General features: G+C 36.5%; 2 protein-coding genes across 3 annotated transcripts in view; both read right to left on the bottom strand.

Moving 5' to 3' along the window:
• The window catches only part of ankrd12 (ankyrin repeat domain 12), a 36,666-nt gene extending 23,668 nt beyond the window's left edge, over positions 1-12,998 (bottom strand). For both annotated transcript variants that reach the window (XM_041991295.1, XM_041991294.1), the window contains exon 1: positions 12,830-12,998. The gene's annotated coding sequence lies outside the window, so the exon portion shown is untranslated. The remainder of the gene's footprint in view (positions 1-12,829) is intronic.
• A 1,753-nt stretch (positions 12,999-14,751) lies between these two features.
• ndufv2 (NADH:ubiquinone oxidoreductase core subunit V2) lies at positions 14,752-22,713 on the bottom strand. Its single transcript, XM_041991296.1, has 8 exons — positions 22,559-22,713; positions 21,136-21,198; positions 18,564-18,626; positions 17,918-18,034; positions 16,757-16,925; positions 16,297-16,406; positions 15,050-15,126; positions 14,752-14,951 (listed from the first exon to the last, which is right to left on the bottom strand). Exons 1-8 carry the CDS (start codon positions 22,598-22,600, stop codon positions 14,858-14,860), a joined length of 735 nt encoding a protein of 244 aa, XP_041847230.1. The 5' UTR covers positions 22,601-22,713; the 3' UTR covers positions 14,752-14,857.
• Between the last annotated feature and the right edge of the window lie 443 nt (positions 22,714-23,156).

Consider the following 23,156-nt stretch of genomic DNA (forward strand, 5'->3'; position numbering starts at 1 on the left):
TAAGGTCTTCTTCAAGGGAGATAAATACAATTACTCACCTTGGACTTTAAAATTGCATCAATTAAGTAACATTTGCCAATCTGTGGAAAAAAAACCCATATAAGCTTAACTAAAATAGTCATCTGCAGCCTGACATTGCATGCTTCAAATGTCATAAAGGCATTAATCTCCAGATTTGTCCAAAAATATCTAAATCACATGCACATTATTTGTCATCTATTTATATCCTTTAACCAAAGTCATGTCATTCTCTTGACTCAACCGTTCATCAAATTCAAAGGCACAACATTTCCAGTATAAAATTACGTGCAGATCTCTTCCTCTTGTCATTGGTTTGTCTGAACTGAGGGCATATTTCGACATGGACAAACAAACAGCAAAAGACAGTGGATGCCTGAAGGCGTCTGTTCACCTCTCACTACACTAACCCCAGACAGACGAGACACGCCAATTCCAGTGTCTGGCTTCCCTTTCAAGTGTTTTTGGGTTGCATAAATAAACTGGCCGTGTTATTGGGAATAGGTGGAGAGCTCTGATTTAAACTTTTCCATATGGGCTTTTACTACCTAAACTAATAAGGCTGAAAATACAAATATTTCAACATTAAACTGCTGTTAACACTTTAGTGAAAGTGGTAAAATTCAATCAGAGCCAGCCACACTTACAGATTGGAATTTACAGGCTCAAGAGCTCTCAATGTTACAACTGGGATGATGCTCTTGATAATCATTACCAATAGTATAGATAACTTTTATATGACAAAGCACGATCCCCTAATTTTACTAATATAAAAAATAAAAATAAAAAAAGCCAAACACTACCAGAACCACACATTTTGTTATGCAACAGATGAAACAGCTTATTGCTTGGATAATTATGACCCAGAAATAGTTTTCATCCTAAATGTTTAAATTCTTATGTAAGACTGGGTACTGAACCGTTTTACAGCCTTATCAGTCATTTAGAAGCTTCCATAAAAAAAACAGGAACAGCTCCAAATTCACAAGGGAAAGGCTGAGGGAATGGCTCGCACACAAATCAAGAGCCTCATAAAATAGCCTGATGTTTGTTTGTTAGAGGAGTAGATGGGGTTAACTTTACTGGCAGGAGACTATGGTTCAGTCTCGGACTGGCTAAAACACGCCCATTTAGCTGATCTGAGAGTCTGAAGGCCTTAAGAAGCCTACTGCCGCTATTCTGAATGTAGGTTAATAATCAGATACCCAAGCGGAGGACAGAACAATGAAGCATTTACTGCTGGTTATGGGTTAAAAGAAGAGGGGAGGGAATGAGGGAGGGATTAGACCAAAGGTTAGGATGTAGACATGGGTCTTGTTCTCAAATCCTCTACAGTGCCAAGCTCACGTGAGTGAATCAAATACTAGAAAACTGTTGCTATTCAAAGAACGCTAGTAAATAAACTTACAGTGATGGGAGTGGGGTAAATTTTAAAAGAGAGTATCTCATTTAAATGTGATGTTATAATAAGACCCCTTGCCTTTAAACTGCATCCACTTCTCAACTCAGATGACATGACGTGGGCAGGCCAACAGACATAGTGCCACCTACACGGCGATAAAGTTACCAAACAAACAAATAGAAAAAAATGTCTAAAGCTTAAAGCATATTAAAAAGAACCACAAGGAATTCCATCTACTGGGTTTCATATGAGCAATTAGCTGGCCACAGTTTGAAAAATAACCCACAAGGGAAATGTTGCGTCAGTTTTCACCATGACATTGAAGACCTGACTCCATCTACACCTGTCACATCCAACTGAGCTGGAAGAGCTGTCGATCTGATCACAGGGTCAACACACGGTGGCTGGTGGCGTGTCAAAAACCACAGCTTTGTCTGTGAGTAAGCCTTAGTAAGGCCAGGGTGTAACAGGGTGCCAAAACATCGTCATCTTTACTCTGGTAAGATATATGCATATCAGAGATTCATATCTAAACTTCTCTTGAATGACTATTAATTTCATGATTTGTCTGTTTAAGGCCAACTTTTTTTTTTTGCCACTGCCATTTTAACACAAGCATAAAATCTCTAGAGGCAACAACTCCTTCGTAACATCTATTTCTGAGACATTTAACGCATGCTTAGTATTGGTGCAGCTCATCAGAAACTTTTTTAAAAGCTTTCATTGGATTTTTATTCTAAATTCAGTGGGAAGGTACCACACTTGATCCCAGTAGCAAAGCACTGAAGGCATTCAGTACATCAGGTGTGAAGCTTTGACCTTCCTGCATTTTAATAGGGCTGGGTTTCATCGCCAATTTCCTGAATCGATTTGATTCACAGCAGCCTATTTCGACTAGATTTCAATCTAATCCGATCAGAATTTGATTAATTTACAGCTAATTGTGTAACACCACCTATTTTTCTTGAACATTAAATACATTCTCTGATAACTATTTTATAAAACACTGAGTCAATTTATGTGTTATTGTATTATTATAAAATGAGTTATCTGGGAGTAATCCAATAATTGTAATAATCTGATCTGACGCATCTACTTGCATTTCTGAAGTACCATAACAACACAGTGTTTCCCCAGATTCACAGCCAGAAAGGTTGTGATGAGGGGGGGAAAACTTAACAAAAACCAAAACACTCAGGACAGAAAAAAGTTAACTGTTTAAATGTCCTGATGAAACCGTTTTCAGTGGAGTCGCTTTAAATATTCTTAAAGTTCAGATCTCAGACGTTAATAAAACCTACAAAGAATATTGGATCCATCTTAAGCCGTATTACGACTCAGATATTCCTAAAATGACGTAGACTGAGCTCGTTCAGCTGTGTGCGTTCCCATGACGACCATGACCCTGCCATGGACACAGGGCAGGCGCAGCTATGAAATGCAGTCATGTAAATCAGATAAAATAGCATCAGAATGTTTACTTTTTGATAAAAGGACAACATGTAAACCTGTTCTAGAGGAAAATTACTTAAAATGACCATATTGGATTTATTTGGAAGTACATATGTGCGTAGTGACATCACTTTTCGTTGTCAATGGCAGCGCCTGTGATCTTAGTGTTAGCTGCTAATGTGAGTGGTAATATGCTACAAAATACTTAACAGGTGAATGTAATCCACACTGGTGAATGAAAACATCTGAATTTGACACGATCTCGGCAAGAGAAGCTGATTTTGGACGAAGGCAACACAGGAAACCAGTTGTGTGTGTGTGTGTGTGTATATATATATAATCTATCTCCAAGTTGGATTTATTAAATTTTAATTTATTCAAATTAAAAAAATTTTTAAACCCAGCCCTACATTTTAACATGAGAACTCAGCTGTTTTATTCTTCATGACAAAAATAAACTTTGGATAAGCATGACTTATTTTAATAAGTGCTTTTATTTCTCCAGTCTAGTGTACTCTGCTAGATTGTGTTTTCATATCAAGTGTGAACTTGAGATTAAAGAAATCCAAAGATAGAAAAAAAGAAAGAAACTGCAGCACCTCTTGGTAACGTTTATAAATACAATTTTGTCTGATAGAAATTTGAAGGCATAAATTATGAGCATTTAGAGTGAAACCCTGCAGCAATATGCTGTGCCCTCTTTCTCTAAATATTATACAAGTATAATTCTCATGACCTTGACGATAAGACAGTGTGATCTTTTTGTAAATGTAAAGCTCGTTTAGTTTTTATTTCTCTCTCTGTAATGTTCATATTCTTAATATTTCTTTTGCAATTTGCTGTAATACTTTTAATGTTTTATTTAAGCACTTTGTGGCTTGTACATGAAATGTGCTATACAAACCAACTTGCCTTGCTTTACCTGGCACTGAGAGGGAGAAGGCACTGGGCTGGGCATTGTTTACACTGAGGTGTACCCCAGTTATCTCATACAAGGTTTCCACCAGTATTTTTTTTAACTGTTGATGGCTGTGAAGCCCGCCACTAAAGGAGGAGAGGAAGAGCTTCAACAAATCACATCTCCGTACATAATTTGGGGAATTTCACAAAATACAACTAAGGAGAAACAGCGGCAGGCAAACAAGGACATCATTCACTGATAAGGCACAATCAATAAATGAGATGGGCTGCGATGAGACAGACACATGACAAAGTGAAAGGACTGGTCTCTGGTAACTTCAAACTTTATTAAAATAACCTGAATGTGGTTGAGTGAGACTATTGAAATGTATGTTAATATTTCTACATAAGAATTTACAAACCTAAGAAATTATATTTTTAACAGCCCTGTACTGTCAAATATCTTTATTGTGAAAGTTTTATTTTTCTGTCAGCACTCATTTTGCTTGAGTATATTATAGGTAGCGTTCTGGATGTGTATGCAATGTTAAGATGCAGTGTTTTTAGATTTAGCCATGCCATCCATCCATTTTCTATACCGCTTTGTCCATTAATGGTCATAGGGAAGCTGGAGTGTAACCCAGCATTTAGAAGGTGAGAGGCAGGGTACATCCTGGACAGGTCCCCAGTCAATCGCATGGGGAACATGTAGCCATGCCATTTAATCTTAAATGGAAATAAGCACAGACATTCATAGTATTTAAGCAGCATGAAAAGTAAACCAGATTACTGAACATGATTAGCAAAATATGGTTATACACAACTCCTCAAAACGTTCAGGGTCAGTGTAGGTTTAAGTCTATATTTATAAAAAAGAAAAAAGAAAACAATTTGCTCAATGAGTGAAAATTGTATTAGTCCAATTTAAAGCAGGAATGTCTTCGGTCTTTTGAAAGCATGGTGACAGAGTCAATGTAAACAGGACATGACTGCTTTCTTTGGCATCAGTGAAAGCAGTCCAGCAGAAACAAAACACAAACTTTCCAACCTCAATGGGTACTATTAATCTCCCACACAGTTCATTCATAAAAGGCATCTATCGGCTAATTAATAACGTGAGATCAATACTGTGATATTACAAGCCAGCTTCTCCCTCCTTCTGTGTTGTCATGCTGCATTCTGACTCCTGTCGAATGGTTGCAGGTTTTCTAACTGTCAGTCTTCAAAAGCATTTGGAGGATTATCAAGCTGTTGCACACTCAGATACCGCACTCAACGCACTAAACCAAAACAATGTTCTGCACACATTCAGCTGCTGGCAAAGGTCTGCACATGTTGTGTAATCAGGAGGCTCCACCCTCTACACACACAAGCACACTTGCTGGGCCTCCAATAGAAGCATTCGCCCCATGAAGCCAACTGTAGGTAGGTTTTGGATTGGCTGGAGACCATCTGCATCATAAACGGCACCAGCAATTTCACAGCCCTGTTTTAACTGCTTTGCTATAAATGTTAAAGACAAGCTAAAGTAAAAGTGATGGGGCAGAATTTTACTCAACCTGGAACAGAAGAAACAGATCATTTCTGTTGTCTCTTAAAATGTTTGTTTCAATATTTGTAGGCTGATTTATGCTGAAATGATTGAGGAGCCTCAATGAGAACTAATGGTAATGCAATGATACTAAATAGGCCATAGTAACCACTTTACTCACTGAGGCTGAGTGAGTAAAATGTAAAAGTCTGACCGTTTTCGGGGAGTTCCCTAAAGAAGAGGCCCTGGTGTGATTGTTCAAAACAAAAGAAAGAGGAATTGCATTCAGCATGTTTTCTGAGTTAAGTAGCTCTGTTATGGCCAGCAGTCCTACTTGTGTTATTGTGCTCAAGATGGCAAGAAGACTTTTGTGCATAAAAAGCACAACCTTTAGTATTCACATCTCCATGAGTCACTTATTTATCAAGTTTAAAGCTCAATTATATTAAAAAATATATATAATTTCCTTTCCTTTAATATTTATTCTCCATCAGAACAAGGTTTACTTCCTACTGTTATGTGCAATGATAGTTCCAGCCGAATACCGTGACTTAATCACAAATTTATTTCAAGACAAGTCAAATGCAGCTTGCCATGAAACACTGTCATTCTTTTTATGAAAGACTGTGCAAGTTTGCCATGTTAAATAAACTGTTTTTGTTAAATCCACTAAAGATATTTTTTTACTTTATCTGAAAAATGTTTTCCATTTTGTAACAAGTGCACTGAAGCGTACAAAAGAAGACTATTCTCACATAATAGTGTTGAAAAAGATTAAATATCTCACTTTTTATTAAACATATTTTTTTATCAGATGAGGAAACAATCACCCCCCCAAAAAAGATTAAACTATAAAAACTGTGGTAATAAGGACACAACAGCAAAAATGTAATATTAAAGTATGTCCTATAGCAATAAAACTAAATGAAATGAAATCCAATGTTATGAAAACTGAATTCCAGACGCGGCACACACAGTACATGCTTACATAATTGTGCCCATGTTACAGCACCTTGGTCAATATCCTATTCACTAAGAGGCTTACAGTCTGTCTGAAGAAGCTATTATATGTAGAGGCCATGATATGGTTTCTCAACTAAACATGCACAAAATCTGTAACAAAGTGTGTTAATGTTGTGTGCTTGAGATCAAAACGACTGGCTGTATTTCCTCACATGCGTGTGTACTGCTTTTAAGTGTTCATACTTTCTGTGTGAGCCTGTGTGATCTGCCTGGACTGCATGTGCAAAACTGATGTGACTGCAGATCTTCACTCATCTAATTTTCATGATACGACAGAAGCTGGAAAAATATCAGATTTTTGTGAATTCGGTCTTGTCGCTCAGTGCACCAGGGGTGTGATCAGAGGATGAATGCTGGCGATGTATGCTGCCAAGACAACCAGAAAAAGTCTGAACTGAATATATTCCTTAATGAATGTCAAATCTGCAGTGAGTATTAATATTCAAAGGCTATGGCTATGAACAAAAGCAGGACAGAAATAATTATTGTTAAACTGTCTACATATCATTCACACCAAACAACTGGGAAAATGTATTATTGTTGCCTCCTGCATAGACTGATAAGGCTTGAGCTGTATTTTTAAAAAAAAGGAAGCTAAATATGATGCATCTATAATTTGTCTTAAGAAAAAGGTACGCCTTTATCTCCTATTTCTGATGATATTAGTAATTTGTAACTGTCACTAATGTCAGTGTATAAATGTTATGTCTCACCGTGAGCACTTTGTACAAAGAATACAAGCTACAAAGATTGATTAATAAAACATGGAAACAAAGTTCATCTACACGATTTCTCTCTGCAACGTTCTGGCTCAGCTAATTCATCCACGGTCAAAAGTTATTTAATTTTTTTTAAATATCTAAAGTAATATCCTTAAATAGGGTTGAAATTATGTTTGAGGTGCAGCTACTGACTGTATGTTTAACTGATTAATTCACTGATTCTTTTTTTTTATTATTAGTCAGTCAATCAGATTATTACTTTTCTGTTAGTTGATTAAAAACGTTGGTCAAATTCTCAATGAATTTCATACTTTAGATTAATCTTAACTTTTTATTTAAGCATTTTTTCATAGAAAATGAAATTTCAATTGGAACATTTACACCTGTGGAGGTCTACAGATGCAGGAGAAGGCATACAAAACTGATACTACATGGATCTGGAGAACACCAGTCTTTCCACAGGACACCAAAACTTGAGAGTCTCCATATGTTGTTAAAAATCTATCCTGTTGATTAAACCTAAACTAAATATTCATACAGCTGGACATAGTTTTGGGCTTTGTCTTTTCTGTTTTGCAAACCATGCAGAAAAGTTTAAAAAAACATGTCCAATGCTTTAAATGATTTGGTCTGAGCTATTTTGAATTGCTTTCATTTCTGTGCACACAGGTATAGGAGTTGTCGTTGGTTTGGATATGTGTGATACATTGACATATGCTATGCAAACAGGTAAAAATTATGGTGTTGATTACAGCGAAGTTTCACTGCAGCCTTGCATTACATAATATCCTACAGGCTGTGACAATTAAGTTCCTGATCATTATGACGTTCTGAGCTAATAAGGCCAGTTTACAATACCTGACTGGACCATAGGGCTTAGTGCCACATAGAGGTCAAGACAGTGAGCAACCAGCTGATTTGACAAGTGATCAGTCTTATTGCTTTCTGTCCAGGAGTGCCTTAACTTTTGTAGTTCAGACCAAAGCACTCAGTGAAAATTAGCATGTGCACCTAGTATGGTGTTCCCGTCAATGCCTGGCTAAGCTGGAACAGATAAAAAACCTGTGACTACTGCAGCCAGACATTGCACAAAATTCTGATTCAACACTTTACCACTGGGATGAAAAGCCAAATGTTACTGTGTTTTTTATTTATTTATTTTATTATTTATTTATTTGTTTTGTTACCAGTGTATGTACTGATAAGCGAAAGGGGTCAAAAGGACCAGAAAGAAGGTGGTTGCCCATAATACCTTTCAAGCAACTTGTTCTGGTAGACTGAGACTGTGCCACGGGACTGACTGATGCTACTCAGCGTTTTCATTGTAAAAATGCAAACCTATGAGGTCTGATAAGGTAACAGATTTAGGAATATGGTCAAAGTGTTCATGTCCCACCACAGTCCCACTGCACAAACAAGAATTAGGGTCAGACAAATTTCCCAACCCCAGTTGGATTGTAAAACCAATGCAAAGGGGGGTTGAATAATTTATCTAGCATGCGCGCATACCAAACCATTATTATGATGTACGAATAAAATCCTGTTTTAAGATCCAGTGTGTGGGACGTAGTGTCTTGTCAGCTGGCAAAGCGCAAACAGACTAACTTCGACCTCTTGCCATCTTTTCTAACGACAAATATAAAATAAGTAAATTAAAGCATTTAGCAATAAAAATAAATCCACAGTGGGAAAGAAGGGTGAAAATAAAAGAAAAGACTTGGAAGGAGCAGCAGAGATCAAAATAAGTCAGTAAAGGAAAGCCTGTTACAATTGATGAGAGGGAAAATTAACATATCGATCATGACCCCTGATCAAGTGCTGATGGGGGAAGTGTTAGTCTTTGAAGAAAAGACCTGCCAGGTGGAGGGAGAAAATCTGACTTCTTATTCACAATTATTCATAGATTTAGTTGAAAAAGAAAATCATATATATATATATATATATATATATATATATATATATATATATATATATATATATATATATATTAGAGGCTTTGTGACCACTGTGAAGCACCGGAGGCTGCAGAGGCGCTCTTGGAGCAGAGACAGAAAGCATGATCTCTTCTTAATGAAGCTACTGCTTGAAGACTTTGGAAATCACAGAAAACACTGAAGAGATGCTGGTTAGTCCAGTCTAAGGATATTCAACCTTCATAATAAATTTAAATCAGTTGTGCCAAGTCGACAACTTTTATACCTTTGCTTTAACCAAACAGTTAACTCTGGAGCCGTTTTTCTTGATATATACAATTAGGTACAAACTTGCATCCACTTAACTGTAGGTTCATCTGGAGCTGAGGAAAGGTCTGAGTTGAGTCAAGGCTGCAGCATGTCAGCAGAGTTGCTTACAGATTATTTCCTATAAATTGCTAGGTCATTTTTCAGTTGTAATTGAGCAATTTTGTAAAATGGCAAATGTATTCTGGCATATTTGCCCAGTTATAAATAACAGCTATGTTATTGAGGCCTCCCCTACTGTCACTCCTGTGACAAAAAAAAAAAAAAAAAAAAAGAAAGAAAAAGGCTACATATCCATCATTCATCTGCTTCACTCAACGTTGACATAAAAGTGAGAACACAATGGCTTTTGATATTTTCCATTACAAATACATAACATGTAAATGTTCCAAATTAATTTTCATAATGACACTGATTATGAAATTTAAATGCCATTAAGCTTCAAAGCTAAGATCCATTGAAATAGAAAATGTAAACACATAAAAAATAAAATAAAAAAAAAAATCTATGTTCCACAATAATGTTGAACAAAGAGAAAGTGTAGAATATGTTCTGGGTCATATAGTTATTTTTGTAGGAAAGCATGCATTTCAAATATCAAGTAATAATTGATGACCCCCCCTTAAAAAAGGCAAAATAAAAAAAATTAAAAGATTATTAAAAATCCACTAATTGTTTAGCCCTACAATGTATTGGATTGTTTTTTTTATATGCTCCTGGAATATATGTGCTGATCCTCAATGGTTTTTCCCCCCTTCTTTGCAATATCCCAGCTAACCAAAGATAAAGATGTCACAAAGATGAAGTCTTCGCTTTTTCAGTGCAAAATCACCAACCGATTCCTCCTCTGAATTATTTTCACCTCAGCAGATAAGGACTAAAGTGACACAAGTGTAGAATTCTCTTTTGGTTTATAATGGTTTAATGGCTCTTCATTCCAGTTGTTCTCTCTGGTATACACTGGCATACCAGCATACACAGGCTAACCCACTCTTCTTCATTATGCCTCACATGATGTATGATCATGATTAAAAAACAAAACAAAAACAGAGGAAATATTAATAACTTGGCACTGGATCTTCAGTTTGAATCTAAATGCATCCTAATGGCCAAATGTGACTAAATGGTCACGGTCTATAGAACCAACTTGCAAAGATGACTTGTTTTCAGAATCGCCATGTTATACAGTTCAATGAAAGCGTTCTATTTAGAAAATAAAAACATCTACGCACCCTTTCCGTTATGCAAACTTGAAGTGCACTAGCTGTCACTATCATTTGGTTTGTTTACTGTGTCAAATGATATTAACGAGTTAAAGTTGGACTGGCTAGAGAGAAAAACAAACATTCTTAAGTTACAATATAATACAAAGTGATACACAATGTCTTTAAAATTACACTAACAAAAAGCCTGATAATCCCAGCTATTTTAATATACAAGGGATTAGAAATAAAGATGAACAGTCTTAGGAGCAGAAACTGTGTGTGTATGTATGTGAAGCAGCATCATGTCAATATGAAAGTGTTAACCATTCACAGAAACTATTAGTCAAAGGTTTCTGTGCAGCCATGGGTATTAATAATTTTCCAGTTAAGATTAACTGAAAAGAATAACTAAAACTCACTATAATATTCCATGTATTATTGTTAATAGCTTGATGACTAAAATAAAATTTATCTTTATTTTTGTTAATTATTTCAATTGCTATTGTATTTCAACATCATAAATGTACCTAAATATTTTTTTTTTTTTTACGCACTGAGTAGCTATAGCACAAAGTTATCTTGTAATCACCAAAGAATTAAATCTGACAAGCTGTAAATGTTGTGTTTTGGAATCAGTAATCCCAAAGATGTGTCTGAGAAGCCTGTACGTATACTTGCTATCATTCAAACCCAGGTGGACAATGGCATGAATTTTTCATCAGTTAGTTCTTCTTCTCTGGTTTAAGGTGTGATGAGTGAAATGAACAGGTCTCTATTTTTTACTTAAATGTAATTTTACTTAAATGAAAACCAACTAAATTCTTTGCCTCAGATGGTATGTTGTTTAATGTTGCTGGTTTTGTACATTTTTAAAAGGAGGCTATGTGAAGCTGTAGAAACAAAAAGCCTAATGGTTTGACAATTTGCTAATATATTGTCACAGGTTTAGCTTCTTTGAATACAATTATATTTTAATCGTAAGTAATCTAAATTCAGATTATTCTGTGGTCTCAAAATTACAATATTTTATCACTTTAAGACTGCTGTTGAAGTTACAAAACATTGTTGTTTGAAGGAAAAATAGAAAACAGAATCCAAAAAGATCTTCTTTTAGACAGCTATACCAGCTGCCATCCATATTTAACCTTTGCCTTACAGAAGACGATGACATTAACTATTTTATATGTGATGGTATCATTTTTACAATACTACACAAATAATGACCTTTTCTGAACCCTTTATTTTACTTTACTGCTTGTGTGCTATTCAATTGGAATATAGCTCATATGGACACACAAATATAAATTAAATAGCCTAGCAACTGGCATTTAAACGCTTCAGGTGTGTAATCACTGTGGTGCAACCTAGATCTTTAACTAAGCATTTTAAATTTCAGGCCGTCGTCTTTATTGGATTCAGATTAGTGAGTGCACAGACTACCATCTGAAAACAGGCAGCTTTTGTATAAAGCAACACACCCCCAAGATGTCACAGGCAATGGCTGGGAGGCGCAAGCTCCTGGTTATTCGAGCTAGGCTAGTTCCTTGTATTAATTTACAAATCATAATCAATATTTTACACTAGCTTTGATAGCAGTTATCTCCTACACAGTTTTGAATAATGGCTGTAAATAAACAGCGGGTTGATCGTGGCAGACAAAAAACACCCAGTTCACAGCAGTGCTTACGTCGCTTGTGCTGTCTTACAACACACAGAAAGCAATGTTATTGAGCGCTAAAATATTCAACTTGGCTGGTGAACGTAAATTAAATGAGAAAATGTGCCGTTATTTCCACAAAATCGTGTCGTGCGTATTTATAATGTTGAATTTTGCTGCGTGGCCAACACAGGTAAAAGTAGAGTTCACGTATCAGTTTTTAAGAGCAGTAATCAACACAGCACAGCCTGAGACAAAAGCCCACTGCAGCCCCTTCACTGCCCTTACAATGTTCCCCCTCCCCAGCGTTTATAGCTAGCTAGCAAGCTCATATGCCCGTCACAGCTTCGCTGGCTGAGTGGGGCTAACCCAGCTCACTGTGCTTCGCTCCGACATTTTCCTATCAAGCTCACTGAACCCTCGCTTTAAATGCAACGACTTAGCAAAAGCGGATACGGGGAAATTTTCAGTTGGGAGAGAAACTAGACATTGTGTGTAACGCACGTGGCACACAACTATACCATGCCCACGCAAACACATAACATTCATTATCGCACGCAGTCTACGTCAAGTTAGCCCAACATTAGCCTGCTCTCTGTAGAACTTAGCCAAGTGGCTAACTAGGATTTTTACCCATCACGATCCGAAGCACTTTTAACAAGCCTTGTTTTGTGCTTACCTTTAAGCTGGGTTACACGGCCCGGTGATTCATTCACGTTTCTCTATTTGTGAATATTGCGCAAAATTAACGGTTATTTCCTAAATATTGGACGTTAACCGTAGCCTACGGCTGTGTGACGTTCATCGCTGGTTTTGAAAACATCCCAGCCGTTCGTCTGTCGTTCTCTCCGAGAAAAGCCTAGCAAAACATGCAAACGGTGTTCTCATTGGCTTAAAGGAGTCATGTGACCGCTTGAGCCCCACCGAGCTTATAAGGTCTCCGTCTGCTGGGGTAGAGTGTAGATGGGTACGTGTCAAACGATTTAGCTGATATTCTTTCGAAGCTGTGAGTAAATCCGCATTTCCAATGCTTGCAGTATTCTTTGTACTATCACATTGTGCGATTTAGAGCAATGTTTAATATCAGCAGATGATTTTTAAGCGTGTAAATTAAGGCTGAAAAGACTAGAGAGGGAGAACAGGAATGGCCACTTGACGTCATCTTTTCCGCTGCTCTGTTGCGGACAGTGGGAACTTTCTCGAAGATCACAGCTGAGGGTAACATAAGAATGGCGGTTAATTGTATTGTGAGCATTAGCTATTTAATTTTGACACAATTACATTAACAACGTGATGGTGTTAATTCGCTTAGTTGCCCGCCAATTTTGTGTATGAGTCAGCTCTGAATTGGTTGCGCAGTGGCATTTGCATCATGGTGGTTATTGTGCGCATGCGTCATGTGTGCATAATGTTGCAGATCAGGGTTGAAGAAAGTAGCAGAGGAAAGTGGGGGAGGGGCACCGGCTAGACACGAAAACGCCACCTGGGCAGGATGGAAATGAAATGACAAGCAGTTGCTGGAATGGAGCACATTTTTTTTTGTTATTTATTTTTTTAATACTGCTTTGGCTATACACATCTTGAATACACAAAACAGCCTTGTTTTGAGACCAATTAAAGGCGGCATTTAAATCTAATAAAAAAAGTTACTCCATTCATCTTGTAAGTTATCTCTGTAACAAATCATTCACATCCATTAAAATAGCTAATCCGTTCATTCTAAGAAACATTTCACATTTATATGATAACATTTAAAGTTAGATCAATTGTCAGTTGACCAATTCACAGTGGAATATTTGCCCTTTCAGAAAAGTGGCATATTTGATTGTTTTATAAGGCCACTAACCAGAATATGAACGGAAATACATCTGCAGTGCAGACAGCCTGATCTGTGATTATTCTTCAGTAAGCTCATAACTACATTTTTCCTTATTTAAAGTAATTGCATTGCAGAGAATATATATATCAAAACAGACCATAGATGCATAAGTGTATGATAAATGCCAAAGCAATGTTTAATGCCATGCAGTGCTCTTTCACTAATAAGCATTTCTCATTATAAGGTCTTGATCGACTGGAAGCTGGATCCTTTTTTCTGTTTTTTTTTTTAAAGGATTTTCTGGATTAGTTTTGTGTTGTACATTTCTTTCCTGAAAAATATTTTAGCAAAATAACTGTAAAAATATATTGAATAAACTGGATTAACTCCCTTTTTGCTTTAAAATGTATTTCTGTATGGGCAATTCTTTATAGTTGAGTGAAAACCCCTAACCAGCCTGACAAGGCTGCTGCCAAAGTTGACTGAGTGAAACCAATCTTCAACAGTGCAGCATTGTGTCTGCAGCTCGGTGATACTGAACAAATTAAAAATATAACTTCCCCTTACACAATATGTAAATGTATTTGAAGTATAGTAATTTATTTTAGCACTTACGTTCAGAAATTAATTTCAGACAGCTACTCAACAAGCATATGTGTAATTACATGATTCTAGGGGTATGATAGTTTAAGTGTGTCTGACACATACAGGTGACAAATACATGACGTGTATATTGGACTATTACCATTATTTTTCTGGAATCCACATTACTGACACACCTGGACAATGGGTACAGGAGAATTTTATTTACAATATGTTTCAGTTTAAACATTACAGCTTCAAGGACAACTTCCTTTCAAAGCACATAGATGAGTGGCTTGACAATGCCTACAGGTCTGGTCTTACACCAAATCCTGGTCCTTTAGGAGGCTCTGTCAGGGAAGTCAATCCGCCTGCAGGCTCACAGGAAAAACGCCCATTCCTACACACACACACACAAAAAAGCAAACATGTCCTCACTTGAAATCAGTGTATGTGCGATACGATGGGAAATTTTAAAGAGAGTGCCTATGAAAGTACCTGGGTCCTGGTGGAGGGACTCTGCCTGCCTTGAGTTCATCAATAATATGCTCAATATCACTGGGTGTAAGGTCCTCCTGAGGAAAAGTAAAACACAAATAAGAAAGTAGCAAGAAAGACTTCTATTCAGTGCTAGTGTTCCTGTCCTTGACTTTTAAGTTGTCCAATCTGTAAGCTGACATTTCCAGAAAGGCAGGTTGAGGTACGATATAAAGATAATTACTCTGCAGCCATAACAGAAAACAAAACTGTCGGTACTTGTTTGCTTAGCTCAGATTTCACCATCTTTGTTTTGGTTGTTGTCTGAACTGAATAGGTCAACACTGTGTCAGACAATGGAAATTTAATTATGTTGTTAATTCAAGCAACCAAGGCTTGACTAATATGTCTTATGCCTGACTTAAAACATTTTTCCCTACAACCAAATTGGCATTAAGTAGGTTTTTAAATACCTAATTCTCTTATCCAACCAGATTTTTCTGCAAAGAAGGGTTTTATTACGTCAATATTTTGTACCTTGTAGTGGTATTGCAAATAAAGAGAGAATCTGATATTTATTTTGAGAAACAAACAGCCGTTCAGCTGGTGACTAAGCAGTTACTTTTGCCTACAAGCCATCAAAAGTACACAAGTTAAGTGCTTGCTTGTCCCTTACAAATAAACTGCCTTTTCTGAATTATACTAAGTGCGTATAATGGGTGACTTAATTAATTTTATTTCCAAGGACCGTGAGCATTTAAGGCTGCTAATTATTCACATAAAATGCTAAACTCAGTGCTGCCTACCCTTAGAGTGAACAAATGGTGCATTTTCCTACTCTAATGATCACACCTTAGCAGTTTAGTTTTACAAAAAAAGTTGTATTTACTTTAAATGTCTCATCCAAATTTTGCCCAGCTTGCAAAAATCGTTTCCCATGGTTTCACATTCTTTTCAATACCAAATCCAAAGGGATTGTTTTTTTTAAATATCTAGCTAATGAAATCAATCTATTTCCAGTCTAAAAGAAATGAGACAATATTGCTCCTCAAGCCATATTAACATTATTTTTCTGCTGGGGTCTCAAGCTTGTCCTGTTTGCTGCATGTGAGGACTGTACCACACCTGCACTGGCCTCAGTCAAACAGGACAGAGATGTTTCTTTCTACAGACATTCTTTGGAAACTTTCAGGCTTTAATCTAATTTAGTTAATGTAGTTATAACGTTCAGCGAGAAGACCATCTGCACCAAGTAGTTAGGCACTCACATAATAGTTGTCATTGATCTGGACCATTGGAGCATTCACACAGGCACCCAGGCATTCCACTTCTAATAGAGTGAACAACTTGTCTGGAGTAGTTTCTCCAACCTTGATACCTACAGAGAGACACAGATGATCTCTTGAAAAGCTAACACTTATAATTGAAGCAGTAATGACAGACATGGTGCAGCTGTTACTAAGCGTATGTGAGTAACTGACAGTAAAGTCTCAGTGTTAGCTGAAAGTGCCATCTCAATGTAACGAACTTATGTTGGCTAGTTTTGTCTTCTGTATTTTCTTTTAATCTTTGGTTTGTTTGCTTATTCAGCTTGTGGTTGTTTGAATACCGTTGACAAATGTATATTTACATGTTTGTGTGAAGCCTGCATAATAAAAGTTTTTTTTGTCATGTGCGTTGTAATCTCTTTATTGGTTTCTTGTTGAAAATGGAAAATCACTCCCTTACCCAGTTTGTTTTGGATGGCTTCCAGGATACTGTCTGAGTTGCAGAGCATGCACGGTGTTGTTGTGCAGATCTGAATGAAGTATTTTCCCACAGGCTGTCGCAGAAACATTGTATAAAAAGTCGCTACTTCATAAACTCTCATTGGAGCGACACCCAGCACCTCAGCAACCTGTATGAAAAGAATTAGACATTTACATGATATAACGCTTGAGTAGGTGCAATTCTTGAAAAATCCCATCCAGCTAATTTAGCTAAATATCAAAATAAAACCCATTTTTCACACAGTGCTGAAAGGGAAATATGAGCCACTTTTTTTAGACATGAAATGGGCAACACTGATGGCTTCATCCATCTATTAAAATAATGCCATTCACACATTGGTCACATTTACATAAATGTTCATAACTCTTAATTCTGTCATGCATGTGAAAGTGACAGAGCTACAGTTTGGTATTTCCTTGAAATTGGATAGTAAGCCAAGTGAGTCAAATCCTCAGGAGTTTTGCAATAACAACACCATAATAATTCATATTAGCATGCCAAACGCATAATGGTATTGTGAAACGACAGTATTGAATAATAGCACACAAAAATATCACTTATCTACAAGTTTAAAGTTATTTAAGTCATTAGTATAATTAAACTGTCAAGTGAATCAGTGTAGCTGTTATTGAATGGAAAAAAAAAACAGTTCACCTGAGGACATCATCTTGACTCAGTCACTACTGTCTGCCAGAATAAAAGCTGCACCATATGAAACTAACTTCTAGAGTTACAGCTTTCCCAACATATCTTATTTCAAGAAAATAAAAATGAAGTCTTGGTAATGCACCAAATCAATACAGACATAAACCATGGTTGAAGAAAATCTGGACAGGGCTGATTTTTTTTTACATAATGTCATTTTTTGGAGTCCTCTGATCCGCTAATAATATATTAATTTAAACCCACCACTACAGCACGTGTCTGTCCATTAATATGTCAGCTGCCATGTTGAAAGTGATATGTGCTGTTAGGTGCAACCAAGTCAGATTGTGATTGCAAAATGTTAAGGAAAAGCATCAGAACGCTCAGTCAAACATGACACAGACATGCTCAGCTACCACCAGATTAATGGAAACCAGTGCATGTCTGAAAGAGGCTACATAGAAATCACTGTGCCTTGTTCATGGCGGAGATAGGGAGCCATCCATGCTGCCTCTGGGCCAAATCCAAGACTGGGATGGTGGCTGCCTGCTTGTGTCCTTCAGGGTACATTGAAATGATCGCCTCAATTCTCTAGAAGGGAAATAAATTTTTTTCAAGAAGTTAATTATCTGCACGATTTTTGGGAATGAAACATTAAGACTAATCATTACCTGTATTGATGGGCACATGAAATGTATTGCTACAATCTTTCTTTGGTTGAATTTCCATGGGAAACTAATCTGACTGCTGACAACTGTTTTTATTTTTAAAATTGTGCAGTGCTGAAATTTTACAGTAAAATATTCTGCAAGAAAGACAATTTCAAACAAGGTTTTAGAAAGAATAACATTAGAGAGTTAGAAGAACATATTGCCATGCTGAAAATGTTAAATAATATCAACTAAAAATGAACAGGAAGTAACAACAACTTAGTATTAAAATAAAAATAACAATCAAATTAAATATAAAATGTTGCCAGAACTAACCTGCTCCTTTCACTTACGATTCATACTAGAATACATCTTTCAAATCAGCATGAACAAGGATAAGATCACACATTTCCACCATCTTCAAATGGTAAGCCCCATCAGTGTGGCCATCAGACAGAAGTCAGTCTTACCTTTTTGTTCTGCTCAGTGAACTCAAAAGGAGTGTCAGCGTTGTTCTCAGGAGTGTCTCTGTGCTAAAAGACAGAAAAACATTCACTTTTACGATGAGCTAATATTAACACCAAACGTATAACTGCTCCATACAATTTTTAAATAAAGTTTAGTTACAAATATACACTAAATCTTGTTCACAAGCTGTCAAACTAGTAAACTGAAATTATGGACACGTTCTACACCATATTTATTTTTTCATGTGTAATTAATATGTTTAGACACAGTTAAGAGTTCCTGATAAAATATTAATATGAAATATATTATTATGTAAGCCCAGAGGGGTAATGGGTAATAATGCTGAACACAAAAGAGACTGAAAACACACAATTATTTCTGCTTCTGTACACACTGCCCCCTTGTGAGCAGCAAATATCCTTTGTCCAATTAGAAAAAGGCAAACCTTAAATTTGATGCTGTTTAAAAGAAAAGATTTCCTAAACAGCACAGAAAATTGCATCATATGACATGCAACATGTTTTTTTTAATCATAGCACTGGTCAAAACCATGTTTACTACCAACATATTATGAAACCACCGCATCCAATCGCATGAGAATATAATGTTTTGAAGGATGTTTTTGTGTGGCTGTAACAGGCTCCACAGTAGCTCCCTGGATATATTAGGAACCTTTGGAAAACAAATACCTTTGGGGTTAGACCAACAAAAACATGTTGCACAGTTATGACACTGGCCAATATTTTTCTTTAGTATTACTGACTGATAAATTATGAAACATAATGCATACATATGTGTGTGTGAAACATAGATACAATTTTAAAAACTTAATAAAGAATAAAGGAAAGAAAACTGATCACTGCTGTTAAATCCTTTTTTATGAGAAGAAGCACCAAACTGTAACCGTTTCACCTCTTCTTCACAAGAGCCCCGTATACATGAGATACATGCAATACAGAATATCTTTGCACACACACAGCACCAATCCTAACATGTAGCATGCCAAAACCACAGGCAGAAACTCTGCTAAAAGACTCTACCTAGGCATCCAAACAAAACACAACTGAAACCCCAAGCAATTATGTGGGGATGTAACAAAACATGAAAAGAGCACCGTCCACTTTAGAGCTTCTGCTAATTTCTCCACTTCAAGCAACCCACACAGACAAGGTGTCATATGAAAGAAGAAACACTGCTGATTACAAATATGTATGTTTCATCGCTGTGTGATTAAAAACTGTCAGCTAGCAGCCAAAGAGTAGCAAAAAACCCACTGCAGCCTCACAGCAAGAAGGTCACTGGTTCGAGCTTTGGGTGGGGGGAGGTTTGAACAGAGGCCTTTCTGTGTGGAGTCTGCATGGTCTCCACGTGTATCCATGGGTTCTCTCCGGGTACTCCGGCTTTCCTCCCACCGTCCAAAGGCATGCATGTTAGGTTAATTGGTCACTAAATTGTCCATAGGAATGAATGTGAGCATGAGTGGTTGTTTGTCTCTCTATGTTGGCCCTGCGATGGACTGGCGACCTGTCCAGGGTGTACCCTGCCGCTCGCCTGTTAATTGCTGGGATAGGCTCCAGCTTCCACGCGACCCTTAATTGGACTAAGCGGTACAGAAAATGAAAAATGTGTCCTCCCATGACCCTGCCTTTGTTTGAAATTAATTAAGAAGGTCATAGTAGTTGGCATGCAAAGGAAGGGGGTTTTATAGAGAAGTATTCACTCTTCCTATGATATACTTTCTTGGGTTTCACTTCTTTCTGGATCCTCGTGGTGTTTCTAAGGAGCTATCCCTCAATTATCCCAACTCTGACCATTGATAGAGGGTGTCCATCATCAAAATTAGCTGATAGATTCCTGAGCCGTTTATCTGCATAACACCTCTATCAAAACATCTGTAAAACTGCTCAGGAGCAGGAGACCAAGATTATACATAGAGCCCTTGAAGTTGTGAAGATATACTTCATTTATTTTGGGTATGTCATTTCAAACAGGAGGCAGAAAAAAGGTCTTGTGATGAAGAGGTTAAAAGAAAGAATTAATTTTTCGAACATAAATAAATTTTAAACATTAAACAGTATTTATGTAAAAGTAAACAAGAAACATACCGAAAGGCTGATGCTTTAAAATAATTATGGATTTTAAAGTTGGACTGGCTGCAATGGTACTAGTAATATGTTCATTTATAGTTAAACTTACTGGTGGTTTAGATTAGAACTTACATCATTCTAAGACATTTAAGCACATCAAAAATTACTGTAAATTCTTAAAGTTCAACACAAGCTAAAACTTAATCTGCTACTTAACTTACATAAAATAATTACGTGGAAGACAACAAATAACAATAAAAAAATTGAACTGTTAGTACTTTTTTGTTGGTCATCATGTGTCTGTTTTAATGTGTTATTTCACTAAGATTTTATCATAATGTGTTTGTGTACATCTTAAGTTTTAAGAGACTTGTTTTACAGTAAATGTCATGGATTTTCAGAAGAGAGATCAGTGATTATTAGAAAATTATTAACCAATTATTGAAGCCAGTAACTCAGAATAAAAGCCGTAGAGAATAAAACTCACCACAAAGATGCCACCAGCTCCAGCTCGTGCAGCAGATCGATGCAGACCCCTGACCTGCCTGGCCTGTAATACAGTAGAGAGCAAGTAATACATCTGGAGGTGTGATGAGTGTGTAACAATTCCAATGTTCAACTGCATTCAGAAGGAAATGTATAATTGGACAGTTGGAAGATGGAATGACTTCCTGTAAATTAAATGTTCAAGTCATTAGTCTTAATACTGTAATGGTCTTTTAACAGAACTTCCTAAAAAGAGCATTAAACATCTTCTGCTAGAGTTTTAACCAAGACTAAGACATCTGAACACATCACACCAGTATTAAAATCTTTACACTGGCTTCCAGTCAGTCACAGAGTAGAACCTTAAAACCCTTCTGATAATTACCTTTGTTTACAAATCACAGAACGGTTTAGGCCCACAATACATCTGTAATATGTTCAGAGAACATAAACCTAGCAGAGCTCTTAGATACAAAGACTCTGGTCAACTAGTCCAGACCAGAGTCCAGACTAAACATGCAGAAGCAGCATTTAGCTGTTATGCTGCAAACAAGTGGAACAAACTGCCAGTGGAGATTAAACTTTCACCAAATGTAGACATCTTTAAATCCAAGTTAAAAACATTTCTTTTCTCATGCACATATGCATGAAATCTGCACGGTAACTTTTTAAATGATCTAGCTTTTAATCATTTAGTGTAATTTACGATTTCATTGTGATTTTTGCTGTTTGCTGCTGCCTTTGACAACTTCTGAATACTTTTTTGCACCATCTGTAATGCTTTTGTTTTATGTAAAGCACTTTGAATTGTCCTGTACATTAAATGTGCTATGCAAATAAACTTGCCTTGCCTTAATGGCAATCTAAAAGAAAAAGTTCAAATGGTTTAAAAGTTATGTTGTCAATGCCCAACAAGGAAAAATGGTTTAAGCAACATTATGTATCAAGGACAATTTGGTATGTTCCTGCTATATTAATTGGCATTTCATATTGTCTTCAAATATAGTTAAACTTTAAAATCACATTAGGCTAATGTCAGTTAACTAATTAAAATTAATTTAATAAACAAAACAGTCATGATTTAACTGACTCCAGTGCCTGCGCGTTGAATTACAGCGTAGCTATATAAGTACTAATTTACACGTTTCAAAGCTTAAGTCTCACGTGAAGCTGTCATGCTAAAACCGATAGACATAATCATCTAATCAATCAGGTTATAGCCAAATCTAATGCTCAAATTCTTGTTTTCATAGTGAATCTTCCTATTCAGCCATCACCTTGTAAACGTTTGAGCAGGAAGCTAACATTAGCATTAGCGGCCTCCGCTACATGCCCTTGTAAAGAGTCACAGCACTTTCTGTCCAATTTATAGAAATTAGCATTCATTTTAATGTACACAGTCATAGAAAATATCTCAAACATACCGCCTGCGTGACAGCAGAGCGAACAGCAGAAGACAAAAACATTTTGAGGCTTGAAGCTTGGCCCTAGTGTATTAGAAGTACAGAAGACCAGGGACAGACATCACAAGCGCGCTCACGCTCGATTAACAGGGTCTGGCGTCAAATGGAACGTCATCCAGTCGCTGCAAAACTTAATCGAGCCAAGATTTAATCATTTATTCACATAAGCATAAAATTGATATATTACCGAGATTTGGATATTACCTGGATTGAATCTGTGAGACAAAAGTATATACATATATAAACATGCAGTATCATGTTTCTATACATGTGTAATAAGAAGTGCTGTATGAATAAATGAGTAAAAAACACATGGAAAATATGTAAAATTTAGGTAAAATTTAAAGTGTGCCATATTTTGGCTATTATCATTTACTATTTACAGCATATGAACAATATCTGAAAGTGATGAGAAAAAAAAGCAGTGTAGGATGATCTCGACAGAGAACAGAGCAAAATGCAGAAAAGTTTTTTTAAATCTTCTTTAAGAATCTTGAATAACTATTTCTGAAGATTAATTCAAGAAATCACAGAAAAGCTCATCAAAAAGAATTCAGAC

Source organism: Melanotaenia boesemani, chromosome 8 (assembly GCF_017639745.1).
Source record: "Melanotaenia boesemani isolate fMelBoe1 chromosome 8, fMelBoe1.pri, whole genome shotgun sequence".
NCBI lineage: Eukaryota > Metazoa > Chordata > Actinopteri > Atheriniformes > Melanotaeniidae > Melanotaenia > Melanotaenia boesemani.